The sequence below is a fragment of the Palaemon carinicauda genome, chromosome 6 (assembly GCF_036898095.1).
Source record: "Palaemon carinicauda isolate YSFRI2023 chromosome 6, ASM3689809v2, whole genome shotgun sequence".
Taxonomy (NCBI): Eukaryota; Metazoa; Arthropoda; class Malacostraca; order Decapoda; family Palaemonidae; genus Palaemon; species Palaemon carinicauda.
Genome location: NC_090730.1, coordinates 145,641,827 through 145,661,992, shown reverse-complemented (window position 1 = coordinate 145,661,992; position 20,166 = coordinate 145,641,827). Strand labels below are relative to the sequence as shown.

Genomic DNA, 20,166 nt, shown 5'->3' with positions numbered 1-20,166 from the left:
AAACCGACAACTAAGTAAATCACATATAATTACGTTTCATGCAGAACCAGAATGAGTAAGTAATAACCACCAAGTTAAATGCTTAACTTGAAGTTATCAATAGGTTAAATGATAGGATAAGAACACTACGTCTCATCGATAGGAACAAAATAATGTAAAATCTCTATTCAATCTGGATTTTGTTCGTAATTTATCACCAATTTGCTATGAAATTTATAATTCGCATTTAAAAGCACTCTGATGATTATTTGCTCATTTGCTGTCAAATGAATATTCCCTATCTAAGTGGATTTTTATTATATGTTATGGTAAAAGCATATATCTTTTTGAAGGACGTTATAAAAATCGATTTGATATTAATCAGTATAAAACATTATTCGCAACCTGGCTTTAGATTTCAAAGGGTCATATATTCAATTTATCAATTTTATTCAAGGATAATTTTTTTTTTCGGGAACAAGAAACTTATGTAGAAAATATAAAACAAAATTTTTAAAAGTCCTGCCAAAGACTTAATTTGTATTAAATTGAACATTATATTAGCAGGTGATTTAGAAGCTTATTTAAAAAAAAAAAAAATGAACTATGAAGGATTATTTTCCCTGTGAGCAAATAATGATGGCTTAGATAAACATTTTACGTCCGACCAATGAGATGGATGACATCTAATTTAGGTGATTTCTAAATTTAATTTTAGCCAGTATTCTTGGAGACTCTTTACAGGTTGGGGTTTATGCTAATAATGAAATTTGTACCAGAATAATTCATCTCGGCTATGTACGCACCTTAGACAATATCTCGTTGTTTTCATACACTGTTAAAAAGCGTAATTTTAATCGGAAATTCTCCGTAAAAATATACTGTTCTCAGCTGTATTTCAGTAAAATACAGGCGACCGTAATTTTCACCTTACTTTGTTATTATCTTTTACGGGTTGGCGACCGTAATATCACTCGTTTACGTCAATATGTCTGTTTTTAAAACGTTTAATGTATGGCAGCATTTATTCCAGGATTTTTACTGCTTTTAAGGCAAAATATGAACAGTGTAACGCACAGTATTGATTAAAAAGTGTAAAGATGATGAGAGAAGCTTCTTCAGTGCTTTCAATAATAGATGTGATACATTTCTAATTCCTGTTGATAATGATATTGTTTCCTCTATGTTAAATAACATTACACACACACACCCAGATTGCCCCGACCTTATCTCCGGACGGTGGCTCTTTGAAAATAATATCAGATAACAAATTGATAGTTTTGTGTTTTCCTACCTTTCGTCCTCACACTTGGAAAGGGTAAAAGCAATATTTGTAGCAAAGGGGCCATTGTTTGACGTTCGCCAAAGACGATCTGGATCTAAGTTATCGTGGGCTAAGGGGACACTGTCTTCGTAGAGTCCGAGACGAGCCACAATCTAAAGAAACAGTAAAGAATATCAGTTTACATAAGAAAAAACAAACTTATTCTAACATCTTTTTCCTAGACAGTAATATGATTGCTTTGCATTGAAAGTCTTATCTCAAGGTTTATCATTTTGCTTGAAATTCATATAAAACTAATGTTATTAATTGTCGTATTAGAAATCTATATTTGAACATGCTACTCCAGTAGCGTAGTTAATGGAACGACATTCATTTTATATCATAGTTACCCGTATATCATGAATTTGTTGATGAATCTTGATGCTAGAAAAACATTTTTCAATGCTTATCTAAAAAAAAAAAATCGAAGCCTATATTCTCTGATCTAGCATACTGTGTTTTGTATAGTTCATGAGAGAATGTCTTACTTCTTGTGGCTGCTGGTTTTCTTTTCGGGGGATAGCTAGTACCCTTTAGGTGAGAAGGGCTGTCATTCCACTTTACATAATGCACAATAAACGTTACTAAAGGATTTTTTTTAGCAGCATTCATTCGATTTCTAACTTCAAAGTCTTCCATCTTTTAGCTTCAATTTCATAGTGCAATTAGTAGGTTTCACTTAAATGCATCTCAACAATGAATGGCCTCCCCGTCCCTAGTATGGGGCCGTATGAACCAGACACCTTCATGTAGCCATCTAAGCAATAGGTAGTGACGCAAAAGTGACCAAATCACGATATTCTCAAACCCTTGGCTAGACCATAGCCAGTATCATGAGACTTTTCAAAATGCTATATTCTAACTTTCTTATGCTCTTTGCTCCTCTTTAATAAGAAAAACAAAGAATGATATTACATTTTTTTTCACAATCATCAAGTAAGTAACATACCCTTTTGATTAGTAACACGAATCTTCTTGAATCTAAATCATTCAAGGGGAACAAGTTTTTTCTCTTTTAGTATTACAGAGAATACAATGATTTACACAGTAAATTTACAAACCAAATTATTCTAATATTTCTTTCTTCTCCGTACCTTATTAAGTGCTCCAGAGTGAGTGAAGTAGAATATGCCCCTTGGACCCTGTTCAGTTTCCACAAATTTCCTGAAATTACGCAAGGGTAAGAATCAGTAGCGCACACACATAATCAGAGTATTAATAATGCTTAAAGTTTACATAAATTGAAAAAGAAACAAGAAATTCACAGACGAAGACCATCGTTTGAAGATGACAAATTTCTATTTATTACAAAATTAAAGGCATAAAAGGCTAAATCATACTAAAATCTCATCAATCTTTGCACCTTAACTATTACTGTATAAGAACACAAAAGATTTGAATTTCAATTAAAAAGAGAAAGGCATATAATAATTTAATAATTCAAATAATAATGGTGATTCTAATAATATTAATTTTAATAACGACAACGACGACGCTGATGATAATAATTTTAATTATTTTTATAATTTTGATAATTTTAGTGTTCTTGATAAGTTTTAAACGTTATAGGTACTGTCTGAGCAAAGATCTGGCAGTAATTTTAGTCATCTGGAAGCGTTTTAAACGTTAAAGATGCACTCTGAGCAAAGATATGGCATATATGCCAGAATAAAATAATTGTAACTACTTACTTGTAAACTGCTTATTTAATATGAGGTTTTACAAAAAAATATCCAATTTGATTATCAAATTGTTTAAGGAATCTTGGGGGTTTCATTTTACCATAAGGTAAACAGTAAACACGCTTTCATTTTTTTTCATAGACGTTTTTGAGATCTTAGTAGCTATGTATTAAATTTTTATGATCCACTCTCTCTCTCTCTCTCTCTCTCTCTCTCTCTCTCTCTCTCTCTCTCTCTCTCTCTCTCTCTCTCTCTCTCTCTCTCTTTTCTGATATATATCAAGTGGTTCTTGTATTCTGTTTGGTACAGATGCAAACTTGTATCATTCTGTGTGGTAGATTACAATCTTGTGTTGGTAAATGGCTTGATAAGTCATAAAGTGTATGCTAAGGTATCTCTCTCTCTCTCTCTCTCTCTCTCTCTCTCTCTCCTCTCTCTCTCTCTCTCTCTCTCTCTCTCTCTCTCTCTCTCTCTCTCTCTCTCTCTCTTCTGATAAATATCAAGTGGTTCTTGTATTCTGTTTGGTACAGATACAAACTTGTATCATTCTGTGTTGCAGATTACAATCTTGTATCATTCTGTGTTGCAGATTACAATCTTGTATCATTCTGTGTTGCAGATTACAATCTTGTGTTGGTAAATGGCTTGATAAGTCATAAAGTGTATGCTAAGGTCTCTCTCTCTCTCTCTCTCTCCTCTCTCTCTCTCTCTCTCTCTCTCTCTCTCTCTCTCTCTCTCTCTGTATACATATATATATATATATATATATATATATATATATATATATATATATATACATATATATGTATATATATACATATATATGTATATATATATATGTATGTGTATATATATACACACACACACACACACACACACATATATATATATATATATATATATATATATATATATAATAAATACAGGTATTACTATGTGAGATATTTAAATTTGATACTTGTACAGTATAAAACGATTGAAACTTTTCTTTTGAATGAAAACTTTCACAGTACTTCTTATCTGGTGTTGAACTTCCAAATCAAAAACAAATCATAGTTCAGTGATAATTGTAGACGTGCTTAATTAGAAAAACAATAAAAGGACTAGATCAGGTCTGACAATTGACTTAAAACACATGTACATCTCTGAGCTTTTTCTCAAAGAGATTATGCTTTAGCTGAAAATGAAAGTAAATTGGTTATAAATAAACCCTTTTTGTATAACTCATTAACAAAAACACTGGACTATCCTTAATTATACCACTCTTTAGTGTGGAATTGATCGTCCTAATTTGCTTAACTAGATGGTTCTATCAATTGTTGTTCAAAGGACAAGGTAACCCTTTGGTCTGATGCGTTTGAAAGCAACCAGAACAAAGAATAACTCAATCCAGCTCATTCTGATTTTTCTTTTAATTTAAACGGACTAGATTGGTTTTTCTCTATCACGGAATTAAGAATCTTGAGCATCTAAGAATCTTAGACCATGACTCTTCTGGAGCTGTATGTTCGAATAGTATTTTTCCAAAGTTTTTGTAAAGAAAACCCATTTCCTAACTTGCAAGTGGTCAATTATTTTTCTTCACAAGTTACTCTATTAGGTGAATATGGTTGTGGCAGCTATAACGCTGTCTGTTATAACACAAATGTTATGATCCCCATAACTCTAAAATTTGTGAATGTCTGTTGGCAAAACATCTGGAAAGCTATGCTGAAAGTAACAATTTGTTCCCTCATTTTCCACTTGACTTTTTCAAGGGTTTTGGAGCTTGTGATACTCCCTTGCTTCTGATCTTGAAGTTGGTACGACTTGTCTTGATTTTAAAACTGATTGTGACTATGTTTTCATGCTTAAACAGATAGGAATTGGTGGACAACGTCATATTATTATTCTTGAATCAGTCCTTAATAGATTGCAAAACAAAATAATTGTTGATGGACACCATAGTTAAATTTGAAATGTAATCTCTACCTTTCCTTATAGAGGTGGTGTTGATCATTTACTTTCCTTATTAGATATGTTTGATATAAGGTTTGAAATGTAAATAGGCTTTCTGCTTATACCGATGAGCCATCTTTTTATTTTATTTTATTTATTCTTTTTTTTTTTTTTGCATCGATCCTATCTCCTAAATGCAGATTGTGGTTGCTGAATCTCTTAACAAGAATCCAACTTGAATTAGGACATTTCGCAAACTATTGTGATGAAATTAAACCTTAAAAGTTTAAACAGGAATGTTAGTAGATTTAGGATACTCGGTCACCTCCACCCACATACTTATATTCAAAAATTTTCTACAACGACATGCACCTCATTTAAAAACTCTTAAAGTATCATTATTGATTGAAAATTCACTTTTGAGAAACATCAGTCTTTGTATCTTATAATTTAACTACTGAATAGAGGATTTTCCAGTAGGGAGGAAACTTTATGCTCGTATTCCTACTCACTAAGTTCATAAGCAGGGCATCAAACCCCATCCCCCACATCCCCAAATCAACAAACCACCCTTTTCCTTTACTTTGCCCGTCCTTTTTTTCAGCCAGGATTTTCTTCTTTAATCCGATTTTTCTTGAAACTTTCGAATTATAATAATTGTTCGTTAACATTTTGTTGCTCATCTTCTTTACATGACCAGATCACTTAATGTAAGAGAAGCACAACAATAAAAAGAAAAATATGGTACTATGATAGAATATGATGCTTATTTATGAACAATATTAGAATTTCATAATATGATTTGATATAAGACATGAAATTTGAAAATAGGCTTTTCACGCATTAAAAAAATTATCGATATTTTTTTTTTTTTTTTTTTTTTTTGTAAGAGAGGTTATTCACTTATTCACTTACTATGCTGGTGATTCATATGGAATTAGAATGTATGTTACAACTACGACCTAAAACGATAAATCCGTCTTCTGTATTCAAAATGTCTATCCCAATAAACTGTTCTCGGCATTAGGAAATAACTGTAAAATACCGTTTATAAAATGTTTCTGAAACATTTTATGATATTTTTTTTTCTCCAACTGGATTTATTGCCACAGCTATCTTCAATATGAATTAAAGTACTATTATTCAATTCTATCCTGCCCGTTGGCTTTCAAGTGATTTTAAATGAATAAAAAAAAAAATAGACAAAACTTGCTGCAGTCGTCTATAACGTTTTATTATTTTGCTAGTGTACGCAACCCATTAAAAATAACGTCTAAATATTTGGATAGATATGCACACACACTCCTGTCACCATAATAAATACATACATTTGTATATATATATATATATATATATATATATATATATATATATATATATATATATATATATATATATATATATATATATATATATATATATATATATAAATTTCTACCTCATACTGGGGATCGAATCCTATCCCCTTCCAATGAAAGGCCAGGTCGATTTCAACCATGCCACCAGTGGCTTCTTGTGGCATAGTTGGAATCGACCTGGCCTTTCATTCGAAGGGGCTATGGTTCGATCCCAAGTATGAGGTAGAAATTTATTTTCTCTCTCTCTCTCTCTCTCTCTCTCTCTCTCTCTCTCTCTCTCTATATATATATATATATATATATATATATATATATATATATATATATATATATATATATATATATAAAACATTATTCCCTCCTGTATGATAAATAGCAAGTTATTGACTATATAGATATATGTACAGTATATGTATATATATATATATATATATATATATATATATATATTATATATATATATATATATATATATATATATATATATATACCCAGACACTTGATTTTTATTATATATGGGAGATTAATTTTTTTTTATATGCAGCACTTGGCTGATAAGCAATAGACTAATAGCACATTTTTTTTTCAAAGCAGTCAACCCCGGGTAGGTCTCATTGTGGTATAAAGCTCTACTTATTTGCTGTGTTTCGTGACGCTTAAGATGCGGCGCAATTGGAGGATTTGGTCAGATTTCCATCCACGATGACGTCATGGCAAAACGAGGTCAAGCGTGTCACAATTTTTCTGTCGCAGACTAACGGTGTGTGCTTTTATAAAACGAACTTATCTTACATTATGAATTTCATTATGTATTTTCATTACTATTTAATTGTTTAATTATATTAATGAGAACCTAACCTCGTGGATGTTAATCAACGAACCTAACGTATGTATACATACATAATTATTTTTATATATTCATTTTTACTTCACTAACTTGACGAGGTGTGGTCTTATAACCAAACTAACGAACAACATCGATCCAGATTCAAATAAGCGAGAAAATCAGGATGATATTTTTCATAGAGAAAATTTAAATTTATTTTACATTAACTAATTGACCCATTTATCGTAATATCTCGAATGTATTCATGAATAGTTATTACTATTATTATCATTATTCGATGTTAATTATGATGAATGGACCACCAGTTGTCAGTTTTGATTAACACATATCCATATCATATGAGGTTGCACATCTACAGACGAGAGAGAGAGAGAGAGAGAGAGAGAGAGAGAGAGAGAGAGAGAGAGAGAGAGAGAGAGAATGTGTGTCTTGTATAGTAACGTGTACACATGTACACTCACACAAGCTTACGTACTACATGTGTGAATATAAACGTGTGCATACACATACATATCCCATAACAGCACCTAAAGGATACTACTACTACTACTACTACTACTACTACTACTAATAATAATAATAATAATAGTAGTAGTAGTAGTAGTAGTAGTAGTAGTAGTAGTTATTATCATTATCATCATGTTTGTTGTTATTGTTGTTCCATTTCGAATTGAACGAGAATTTTGTTTATATATTCTTGTTTTTAACTCAGCATAGCAATGCAACACAAGTATGCACAACTATTCCATGAAGCACAATTAACGAAAAGTATAACACATGTATACACACAAGTCTACAGATCCGTTTATATTCCCCGAATTATGGGGAAAATACAAAGATTTTTTTCCCCAAAAAGTAACAGACTGGATTTATCCGATCATCTTTCACACAAACAACTCCAGCGCATGAAGGGATTATGCTGAGGAAAGAGAGAGAGAGAGAGAGAGAGAGAGAGAGAGAGAGAGAGAGAGGGGGGGGGGGGCGGCTATTGCAGGACGCCAACACTGCCTTATATTTTATCATGAGTTGACGTACCTTCCACTCAAGGAGACAGAGAGGCCGAGAAACGAAAAAGAATATAAACTTTGAACATGAAAAATGCGAGAGAAAATTTCGTCCAATTTTTCGGTCTATATCTAATAAAGAGGGGGAGAAAAGGTGACAGCACCACACTATCACGTTCATACACGCATATACACATGCACATACGACTTTACATACGTGTTTTTATTTTGTTATTAATGAAAAACACGTCTATATACCTATCGGCAAAAACTATATTATCTTGACAGAAATCTTGTTCTTGATGCTGTTTTGCTACATAGAAATATGAAAAAAATTAAAAAATGGAGAAAGTCAGAGTTGTATCGATGTTTGGGGGCATGGAGAAAATTAAATATCAAACGAGAAAGAAGCAGTAAAAAGAAAACGAGGAGTAAAAACGAGAAAGAAAGAGAAAAGTAAAGAAAGGGGGACAAAGAAAGAAAAAGGTGAATGGGCAACAGGAGAGGGAGAGAGAGAGAGAGAGAGAGAGAGAGAGAGAGAGAGAGAGAGAGAGAGAGAGAGAGAGAGAGAGGGGGGGGGGCCGGTGGCAGGCCTTCAGTTGACTGCAGAATAGAGGGGAGAAAGTATTAACAAAACCCTAAAGTTCTATGGCCAAACTGAACGCTGTAACCATTCGAGATATAACCATAGAATTAAACAACCAAAAAAGCCCAATCGCTATAAAACTAATAATAGTAACAAATGGTATTGGTATATTAAGCTAATGGGGACATTTAGGCCTATTGCAGAAAATTGGAATTCTGTATTTAGTAACAGTTTGATAAAAGTACCCTCAGGTTGTGCTTTCTAACATATTGCAAAAGATTGATACACATACATAAATACATTTGAACAAATTAGAAATAATCATACGCTATTGGTTTTCTAATGCAATTCCAACGAATACGAAATGCGAATATTGGAAACAAAACAAAACCACTTATCCATCCCCAAGACCAATACAGGCTTCGCCATCTCCAATACGAGAGGGTGAGGGAACAAGCAGGGATGATACATGCGCTAACACATACTCAGACTTTAGCTACATGTTCGTAAACTTCTGTTAATTTCGCTTGACTAGTTAGTACATTCTTCAATAAGATATTGATTTTAAAACAACAATTACTCATTTGATATGCATACTGAAAATTCCCCAACGAACAACACCAATTGGACAATATCGTGTATGTCAAAGACAGCTAATCGATAGGACAACTGGGCAGAAATCGTAGCCTGTCGAGATAGACAGAAGACTTGGGAGTGTCACATGACCTAAAAAATAAATAGCACAAAAGGACTACATAAGCATTATGCCTAATTCATACCTTGCTATACGGATAATTTCATTTCTCCTGCCAGTAAAAGATTAGACAATGTTCGCAATATTCATCATTTATTGTAAAGCAATGAACTCATTTACCTTGTAGAAATAAACATGATATTTTGGTACATTACGATAATAATATCAACATAATTATGGTGATGGAAAAGTGCTTATAGAAATATTAGTATAATGATAACTCTGTTCTGATTTCATATTAAAGTTTCCACGATATTCAAAGCGTTGTTGATGTAAAAATGCTTTTTATCACTAATCACTGGAAACTGAACTCTACGGTAGTATTATATAGTTTACCCGAGTATTTATAATAACATGCTATGTTAAGCTTTCTTTTGATATCTATCATATTTTTAATACACTTCTACCCTCACACTTTGATATTAAGAGAAATAGAATACAATGGGCACTGCTTCAAGAAAATAAAATAACGACGTAAAAGATGTACTGAACAGTTTGATAATTATTTATCGCTTTCGATACAGACGAAAAAGAGATATTAATGGATATCACTAACATTATCATTACCTGAAAAATGGAATTGCAATCAAGTCTCGCTTGAAATTTGCTTGTGTGATTGAACGATTCTAACAAATCGTGTCGTGATGCAACTTTAGCTTCTGGGAATGTCATGGAACGGCTGGAAGTAATTTCGGTCCCTAATATTTCAGCTACTATGTGAGGTTAGGTTAATATATGTTGAATGAACTTCGTTTAAGTCAAGGGTGGGCTGAAATGAATGGAATCTTACTAAAACAATGAATAACGGTAATATAGTTTCAAAAGTTAATTCTAAAATTCATACGGTTTAAAAAATGTTGAATTGTTTAATTTCTGTTTTTGTCTCCATGAAATCCATCGGAATAGTAAGGGAAATTTTAGCCTATACTTGTACCGGTGAAAATCAATAGGTAGATTTGTTTATGGCCATTTTCGTAGGGTTTCCACAGGCAAAATTGATTTTTTTTTTTTTTATTATTACGAAAGCGTATAATACATATTTTAGCGTGATAACGTCTGTAGGGGAAAGCCAACTGGTGTTTTAAGCATATCACCTTGAAAAAAGGGAGTAGTAATTCCTTATATAACCACGTCTGGTTCTTTCAAGCGAAGTGTTGGTTTTCTTCCTTTAAAATATTAAATCTTCAACTAATTATTACATAGTTCGGGTAAACTAAAGTTATTCAACACAGTTATTGATGTAGCGAGGATATAAAAGTAACATAAGGTGGTCGAAAAAAATATTAAGCTTAGGCTTTAAGAAGATGATTGTTCATAGTAGAAAAACAAATATTACTTGTTTTCATAGTATCAACATAGCGAAACGTGAAGATACTGTTTAGACCTAATGTCATGCGTATCGCACGCAACGAGGAGCAAAAGGGGAAAAAAAGCGTATCATTGGATAATCAATTCCATGGTGTCAAGTCAATCAGTCAGCCAGTTAGTTAGTCGATTAGTTGACTAATCGGTAAATAACAAATTGGTCTACTGAAGCGGAAGAATGGGAACAGCAGTAAACAAAAACAGGAAAAAAGCTATAAATAATTACTATGTGATTAAGAATGATTCTTTTTCTGGTAATTTGAGCCATTTATAAATTTCTTGATTTCGCATTATTGTAGTGTATTATTGATATCCGTAGTGAACGAAAATCATAAGGGTTGCATTTGAAATGAGATCATAGTTCATTAAAACATTGAAAATAGGTTCACGCCAAGAGTAAGTTAATTAATAATGAAGCCATTTACTAAATTATATTGTTCTGTCAATATTCATCAGAAAAAGATTTCTGCCAGAGAAAGCTTTTAGTTGAAACGGAAAAGTTTGAGATAGACACGTTGACATGACTTATAGAAAGCCGAAAGAGGTTTGTTTCGTTGCATCTGGAATATTACGCAAGGGATGTTTCTGAGTTAATGATGAGTGATGATAGACTTTTTCAGAGCAGCAATATGCATAGCAGAATAAACTATAAAAGCACCGTGAGAGTGCAGACCTCCGCTACGGCACCTTACGTCTCGAAACCAGCTTGCCTTTCCCAGAATTAAATTACACTGTAGGCGTTTTTGAAGTCTATGACAATCATGGGCGAATTTGGGGTTAAGGTTATGGTTAATTCCGTCGACCTTTTGCTCGACCTTGACCTTGACCTTTGACCTAAGGCTTTCAAAATTGAATTACTTCCACGTCTCAACAATTAATCACTGAAAGTTTCACTACTCTATGAGTAAAATTGTGGCCAGGAAGTTGTTTACAAACAAACAGACAAACGGACAAACGAGCGAAAACATATCCTCCTTCCAACTTCGTTAGGAGGTAATAATGAAAATCGAACATGCGATACGAGTTGGTGTATAGAGTTTTTTTTTTTTTTCACTTTGATTTTAGAGGCTCAATCTCGGTACATGGTCTTTACAGTAAAAGGTTGGAGTATATTAAGTGTGTTTTTTGCTATCGTAAATAACTTGGTATCATTATAATAGACGAATGTCTCTTTAGACGATAATTAAAAATGCAGTGTTTAATTTCCCCCAAAGGTGAAAAAACGAGCGATCGGTGTAGCTAAATGTGGGCAGCAATTTATCAATAAAGTTATCATCACCGTTCAGGCTTTAGGTCAAATGGCACTCCATCCTCACTCATCTATTTCCGTCATCAAACTTCGGTTCCCGTTCAGTTAGCTGCTCCATTGATTATCCCTTTGACATTCTGGATGCTCAAATGTTTTTATTCACATTCTCAAATTAACCTTTAGCTTAGAGATTTTTATTGTAAGTAACAAATGAATAATATTTGTTTTGAAAATATTACTGCATCATTTAAAATAAAAACGTAGAAACGAATCAAATGAAGTGAAGAGACTCTTGCCAACGTGAGCCTTAGACCGAAGCATACAAACATCATGTCGACAAGATCCCTCTTGTGTTGAAAATGCATAAGTAGTTTTCTTTTGATTTCAGTATTCCCATTTCATATATACTATTATGGCGTTATGAGAAAAAAGAAACGAATAATTTATTAATTCTTTTAAAGTTATGATTAAGGATAGATATTAGGTCTTACAAGAAAGGTAACAAAAACTAATGAAAATTGAGGAAGTACAAAGTATAATTATGAAATAATCGAACGTTGTAAAAAGAATTCAGGGAATGTCCCTATAAGGGTAATCTGTATCAGCGTGTGTATGAGGTCGTTAATTATGTTGGAAAGCATAGGCAGCAGGCATTTACAGAAGACAAAAGACTGTATGGGTAGCTGTACATTTAGTAAAAAATACTGTCAACTTTAAAACATGGAAAAATATATAATTCTAGTACAAAAAATGTTTGGATAACTAATGAAAACCGAAGGCTTCTTTTACAAAACAGTATTAATAAAACACTTTCAAAGGTTTTTCTTTTTTTATGTGAAGCAAATCGTCATTGTAATGGATACTGACATATCGTTTATCTTGTTAGCAATATTAGATTGACAGAAATTAAGTTAATGATGAGCACCATAGGGATTTCAGGAATATAGGTTTTGACGTACGTCAGAAATGTGTCCTGGGTCTATTAGATTTTATGATAAATAGCCTAAGCATGTTATGTGGTTTGGCTTTGAAAATAAGCACGTTCCTTTGGCAGATAATGTCATTTATTTAATATCGATCCCACTTCCTGAGTGGGGTTACTGAGTCTCTCAACGGAGCTTTTACTAAAACCAATGCTCCATGAGGGATGACTTGAATCCTAATAAAATGCAAAGTATGATTGTCAGTATATCCGACACATTGGATTCTCCCAGATATTTTCATGGGCATGATTCATTAATTTTCTGTGGCTCATTTAGAATTCCAGGCGTCGTTTATTTTTTATTGGAAATCATTCGGTCTATCTACTCCGAGTTGCAATAAATTTGGAATAGTGAGGAAACCTTTCAGGATTTAATCTTTTTATCCTGCTGTGTTTTGAGTATTGTTTTCCGGTCTGGTCTTGAGCAGCTGACTCACCTAGAAAATTATATAGAGCAACTTTGCATTGAAATCTTAGCAGGCTATATCATACACCAAGTAATTTCCAGTTGTTTAACCAGTCTTGGTTTTTGGTTTCATGAGGCTTGGGACGAAAGATTATTCTAGAAGTTTTACTCCGGCTGTCACCAACTTGCGGAATGATCTTCCTAGCCATAGTGTTGACATGGTGAAATTTGAAAGTTATCAAACTTGTTGCAAACTGTCTTTTTCTTTGTTGAGCAGGTTAACATAAGCCTTATGTCAAAGTATTACCGCTTCTCATTAGTTTTACTTTTATATTTACCGTGCTTTATTTCCTTTTATGAAGGTTTATTCTTTACTTCTCAGTTTCTTTTCCAAACTGGACTGTTGGCCTAGTATCATTCAACTTTTTCAATTAGGATTGAAGCTTCTTTTTCACTTTATCTCTCTTACATTGTCCTAAGCCTTTCTCAGTTGCTTACTCCTACTCTACGGTCTCTCACTTCAACTATACTCTCTCTCTCTCTCTCTCTCTCTCTCTCTCTCTCTCTCTCTCTCTCTCTCTCTCTCTCATAAAGTTTTTAAGGACATTCTGTAATTGGAACGATTTTACATTCTAACTGAAGGGATTAAGAGGATATATGTATATGAATACACACACACTCATCAGTATATAAAGATTATTATTATTATTATTATTATTATTATTAATACTACAAGCTAAGCTATAACCCTACCTGGAAAAACAGGATGCTATAAGTCCAAGGACTCCAACAGGGAAAAATAGCCCAGCGAGGAAAGGAAACAAGGAAATAAACTACAAGAGAACTAATGAATAGGCGAAACAGAATATATTAAGAACAGTAACAACATTCAATTAGATATTTAATATATAAACTATAAAAACTTGAAAGAAAAGAGAAAGAGAAACAAAATAGAATAGTGCAATCGAGTATACCCTCAAGCAAGCGAATTCTACTCCAAGACAGTGGAAGACTATTGGTACAGAGGCTATGGCACTACCATAAGCTAGAGAACAATGGTTTGATCTCGGTGAGTCCTTCTCCTGGAAGACTGCTACACATAGCTAAAGAGTTTCTTCTACCCTTACCAAGAGTAAAATAGCCACTGAACAATTACAATGCAGTAGTTGACTCCTTGAGCTAAGAAATTGTTTGATAATCTCAGTGCTGTCAGGTGGAAAGAGCTGAATGTGGAAAGAATAGGCCTGACTATTCGGTGTATGTGTAGTGAAAGGAAAAATATGCCGTAACCAGAGAGGGATCAGTATATATGTTTATACACACAGACACACACATATATATATCTATACATATCTATCTATCTATATATATATATATATATATATATAGATATGTATAGATATAGATATGTGTGTGTCTGCGTGTGTGTGTATAAACATATATACTGATCCCTCTCTGGTTACGGCATATTTTTCCTTTCACTACAAATATGTGTAGTGAAAGGAAAAATATGCCGTAACCAGAGAGGGATCAGTATATATGTTTATACACACACACGCAGACACACCCATATCTATATCTATACATATCTATATCTATATATATATATATATATATATATATATATATATATATATATATATACACACACATGAGGTCCTCAGTTACCAATAAATATGCTTGTACGAATAACTTAGTGTGTGAGCGTGCATGTCTGAGCAGGATAATATTATGTAGTCATCTAGCTCTCTCACTCTTTATGTATATATATATATATATATATATATATATATATATATATATATATATATATATATATATATATTGATTTGAAATGTTCGAAGAATTTCTCTCTCACTTTCCCTCCAGCTTAAAATTTATATTCCTGCTTCTTTATCTGCATCTCTTTGTCTCGAGCGGAAAGCGCGTTAACTCATGAATTTATAAAGCAGTGTTGGTGTCATACACTACGCCCCCCCCCCCCCCTCTCTCTCTCTCTCTCTCTCTCTCTCTCTCTCTCTCTCTCTCTCTCTCCTTAACAGATTCTCTTTAGAAGATGTTTGTCTGAAAGAAGATATATATTTGGTACGCGGTCTCTTTGTGTCCTATCATTGTAAAAAAGTATGTGAGTGGATACACATGCTGTGTGTGTGCCTGTCATATAACATGTTTCAATAAATACACCCGCTTGGGAACATTTATACGGAATTTTTGTTATCTCACCCCTTGATTAAAGCAAGTATGTAGGAGAGAAAAACCAAATTGACGATAAATTCTCAGATAATGAAAATTATGACAATAATAACAGTAGTAACTAAAACAAGAACTCGGTAGAGCGTATACCTTCGCCTATATCATGTTGTATATCACAAGATCTGCAATTAGATTGTGCATATTTTGGGACTAGCTTCATGTAAATCATATAAAAAATGGTCTTGTGTGTGTGTGTGTAGATTGCCTTACCTTATGTAAGACACGGGCTCTTGCCGCTGTACAAAAAAAAAAAAAAAAATGGTCACGATATGCCAAAACGACGTTTTTTTTACCTTTTTCGTGACCTTAGCCATTACTGTTGACCCAATACTCCCAAATTCTAATCAAATTGTCCTTAGATCAACGTCAATCAATCATCTCACCAAATTTCATGAGATTCGGTCGCATAGTTTTTGAGTTATGCTAATCACAAACACACATCGAAACATACAAACAAATAAATACACGCCGCCTAACAAAACATAACCCTCGTAATGAAGTTTTCAAAGGTAACAACTGCAGGTAAAGTTGATAAACTCGGGATAAATTAACGAGTTTAGCTTTTCGATCCCGTGGGATTAAAACTTCTACTGGACTTGGATGCTTATGGGGGTGTAGACCCAAATGGGATTTTTCCTTTTTTTTTTTTTTATATAAAGACAGCTGATTTATTATCTCCGAAACCGTCTGTTATTTCCCCCAAAATAGAAAGTTGTTTTTATTACACTTGATGGAGAATTGGTAATCTTACTTCATTAGGTAAATGTGTTTATAGTAGCTCTGGCCCTGTTGACCTCTTAACTTTTCGAGTTACGTATAGTTATTGGATACACTAATTACTCCACTTACCATTGGTAGTGGATTTGAATTCCACTACTGAAGGTAGGGTCATCCTTATGTGTTTCTTGTCTGGATGTAAGGCTTATAGTGAGAAGTCATCCAAATAGTAGGTGGAAAATAAAAGAAATAGAAGTTCAGCGCTCTGCCATATGGATGTTAGGGCGGCTTACGTTCCCACAGTGTCTGTCGTAACTTTGAGGTCACCTACTCAACTATTGTTCAGACAAAGCGTTGCTTAACTTCACAGATCAAGTGACCATGTATATATATATATATATATATATATATATATATATATATATATATATATATATATATATATATATAAAGGACGTCAATACATTCAGCATATATTCTTAATGATAAAGAAACTTAGTGCAAATTGCTTACCTAAAATGCTGAACAAGGTCTTGAATTGGAGGACACGCCGATTCATAGTTAATTGCATGTCCGTAGCCATCTTCATAATAGTAGAGAAGGTCTTGCCAATATTCCAAAACCTGAAAATATATGATAAAGTTTGCATAAGAACATATACAACAATGCTTACACTCACATACAAATGTATATATATATATATATATATATATATATATATATATATATATATATATATATATATATATATCTTAATCATTATTGTTATTACTAGCCAATCTACAAACCTAAATGAAAAAGAAGGATGGTATAAGCATAAGGGCTTCCATAGGGAGAGCAGCCTACTGCGGAAAGGAATGAGAGAAATACCGAATAAACTATGTACAGTATGAAAAATTATATATATATATATATATATATATGCACACACACACACACACACACACATATATATATATATATATATATATATATGTATATATATACATATATATATACATATATATATATATATATATATATATATATATATATATATATATATATATATATATATATAAAATAGGTCTGAGAAAGAAATATAGATACAAAGAATAAACTGTATAAGAAATAACGAAATTATCATAAACAATAAAATGAGGCTTATGTAAGTCTATTCTCTAAAGAAAAAGACATTCATTATCAGATAAAAAACTGAAGCTATAGCGATTATTCTATCTTATCAAAAATGCTATTTCATAATTTGGCTATAGCTAACAAAGCTAAAGAAAAGATAAGATTACTGAAATAAATGTATATATAGTAATTCTAGTTTTACTTGGTGAATGGCATAGTCTAGGGAAGATCAAAGGAGGATAGGAATTAAGGGAAAAAATATTAAATACTTGCGTGTCTGGAAACAATATTAGAAACAGACCAAAGAAATATTTTTTGTTATGCTTTGATGATTAAGTTATCAAGGGAATCGAGAAATTGAAAGATGACCCTTAATTAATTTTCCCTTTTAAGCAAAGACATTTTCTACGATTTGCTCAGAAATTTATGATACCTGGGAGTCTCCTTTCATAAAATTTGTTCTAATTTTCAGATTTTCATTTTGAATTCTTTTTTTTTTTTTATTCAAGCTGCTGGTGAATTCTATTGTGTTAAAAGAAAATTCTGAGATTTAAGCAATATTTTTCAATACAAGGAGAGAAAATCCTTAGATTTTCTTTTATGTTTTAAAACCTCGACCGATTCAATTATCCGAAATCTCTTTTACCATTCAAATTTAAAGATTTATTTATGCTTAAAAAGTGAAAAAAAAAAGCTGGTATAAGGGGATAACAGCGAGGAAATAGTTTACCATACTTTACCATATGTTAAGGAAAGATTTTAGTGTCTTGTAAACTTAATTCTTTTGGTGGTAGTTCGACCACAGAACACGAATTGGAAAACACGAGAGAAACGTAAATAGATGATGAACCAACAAATTCCACGTTAAGTTTTGGAGTGTTACGTGAACGAGGCTGTACTGGACAACAGAATAAAAAGATTCAATATACAAATGTTAATTCTTTAACCAATGAGACCGATAAGTTCTCGTTTTCAACCAGAAATCTGTAATCTTACCCTAAAACCCCAAATAGATAGGGTTGGTATGATAATCCTGCAGGTGAAATCAAGCTATTTACCTTAAGATTTTCAGGAGTAAAAGCAGCGCACCAAGGTGACAAGGCCACAGGGTCCCAAGCCTTGTAATAACGGCAAGCGTCGTACATGGTCTCGACATCGCCTATAAGAACTCAAGAATATTAATTTAGAAGATTATAGATATTTTACGAACACGGCAAAGACAAGGACTCACTGCTGTAAGACATGTGAATCTGTGTCACAACAGAGGAAACAAGAGCGTAATAAATGTTACTATGGTAAAACCAAACGGGTACATGATAACGTTAATTTTAAATTCAAAGGATTCGCTGGGAGAACTAACCTTTTCCCGCCGCTGAACAATTACAGGAAAAATTTATTCATTTCCTCACCGAACGTCGTATTGATCCCTAAACGTCTTGACACTTCTTGAATAACCATTGCCATTTCCGGACCCTCTCGAAATATCGTTGCCTCAATTGACGCCTCTGGGTTATCGTCAACTTCCTTTATGTATTTACTGCACAAGTCATAAAACTGGAGAACCATACAGAAAATACAGTGAAAGGATTTAATACATGACAATGATAATACGCTTAAAGCAAGACTATAAACAAACTTACTTTAGAAATAAGATACATTTTTTTTACTAGATTATCAACAAGATGTGTAAAATTTACTTCATTGGAATTCTATTAGTAAAGGACATATAAGTATATAAACAAACGCATATGTATTTTCATCCCTTCATGGACTCCCTTCCGTTATATTTAGACAATCGACTGACCTTGATGAGTGGATCTGGATCAAGAGGTTTCGGCATGTAAATTGTACTCCCTGCATCTCCAAAGAGGCCTTCGGCGTAAGCCCTTGCACTGGCCTCTGTCCTTTGAGAGTCTGTATAACGAAACTGGAGGAGATAGAAATAATAGATTTTTATATCGGACAAATGCTTTTGCTTTCATAAACTTTGAAGAATACTTTTTTTCATAAAAAAGTATGAGAAGCATTTTCGAATATTCTCAAAATTATGATTTCGCTGTTAACGAAAGTTGTCAGCTTTCAAAAATATGTTTTATAACTTATTGAAAAATAAAACTTAACATGTATTCATGCACGAACTACCGCTATATGAATAAACACAGGTATAGAACTAGTAAACAATTGATCACACACTCCAATGCTTCATAACAGAGTGAAAGAATTATAATTTTGATAAAAACTGATTTTTGCCTTTACTGACCTTAAATGATTCGTTGGAAAACGGATAATCCAAGAGATCTGGCAGAGAAGATTTATACCTGACAGCAAGTTCACGCAATTCCCGTTCACCCTCAGGGGCGAGGATCGATGCCCATGTGACATTTAAGGCCCCCAAAGACCAACCCTCCAGATTTGATGCATCTTGCGCGCATAGTTCACCTGTGAAATTTAATCATATCTGATTCAGTGAGTTCTCTTTCAGAAGGTAGAATATCAGTGACGAAAAATTTCGGTTATTCGTTTTTTCTCGTCAATAAAGACTGAGGACGACGAAAAAGAAAGGAGAAAAAATATTCCAATCGATGTTCTACAAAATAGATTTTCTT

At 32.9% G+C, this 20,166-nt stretch overlaps 1 protein-coding gene across 1 annotated transcript in view; it reads right to left on the bottom strand.

The window, feature by feature from the left end:
* LOC137642213 (multiple inositol polyphosphate phosphatase 1-like) overlaps positions 1-20,166 on the bottom strand; it is a 34,920-nt gene that overhangs the window by 8,794 nt on the left and 5,960 nt on the right. The window contains exons 4-10 of the mRNA XM_068374747.1: positions 19,821-19,999; positions 19,365-19,487; positions 18,970-19,114; positions 18,619-18,719; positions 16,958-17,067; positions 2,398-2,467; positions 1,274-1,416 (exon numbers count right to left, since the gene is read on the bottom strand). Of these exons, the coding sequence (XP_068230848.1) occupies positions 1,274-1,416; positions 2,398-2,467; positions 16,958-17,067; positions 18,619-18,719; positions 18,970-19,114; positions 19,365-19,487; positions 19,821-19,999 (871 nt within the window). The remainder of the gene's footprint in view (positions 1-1,273; positions 1,417-2,397; positions 2,468-16,957; positions 17,068-18,618; positions 18,720-18,969; positions 19,115-19,364; positions 19,488-19,820; positions 20,000-20,166) is intronic.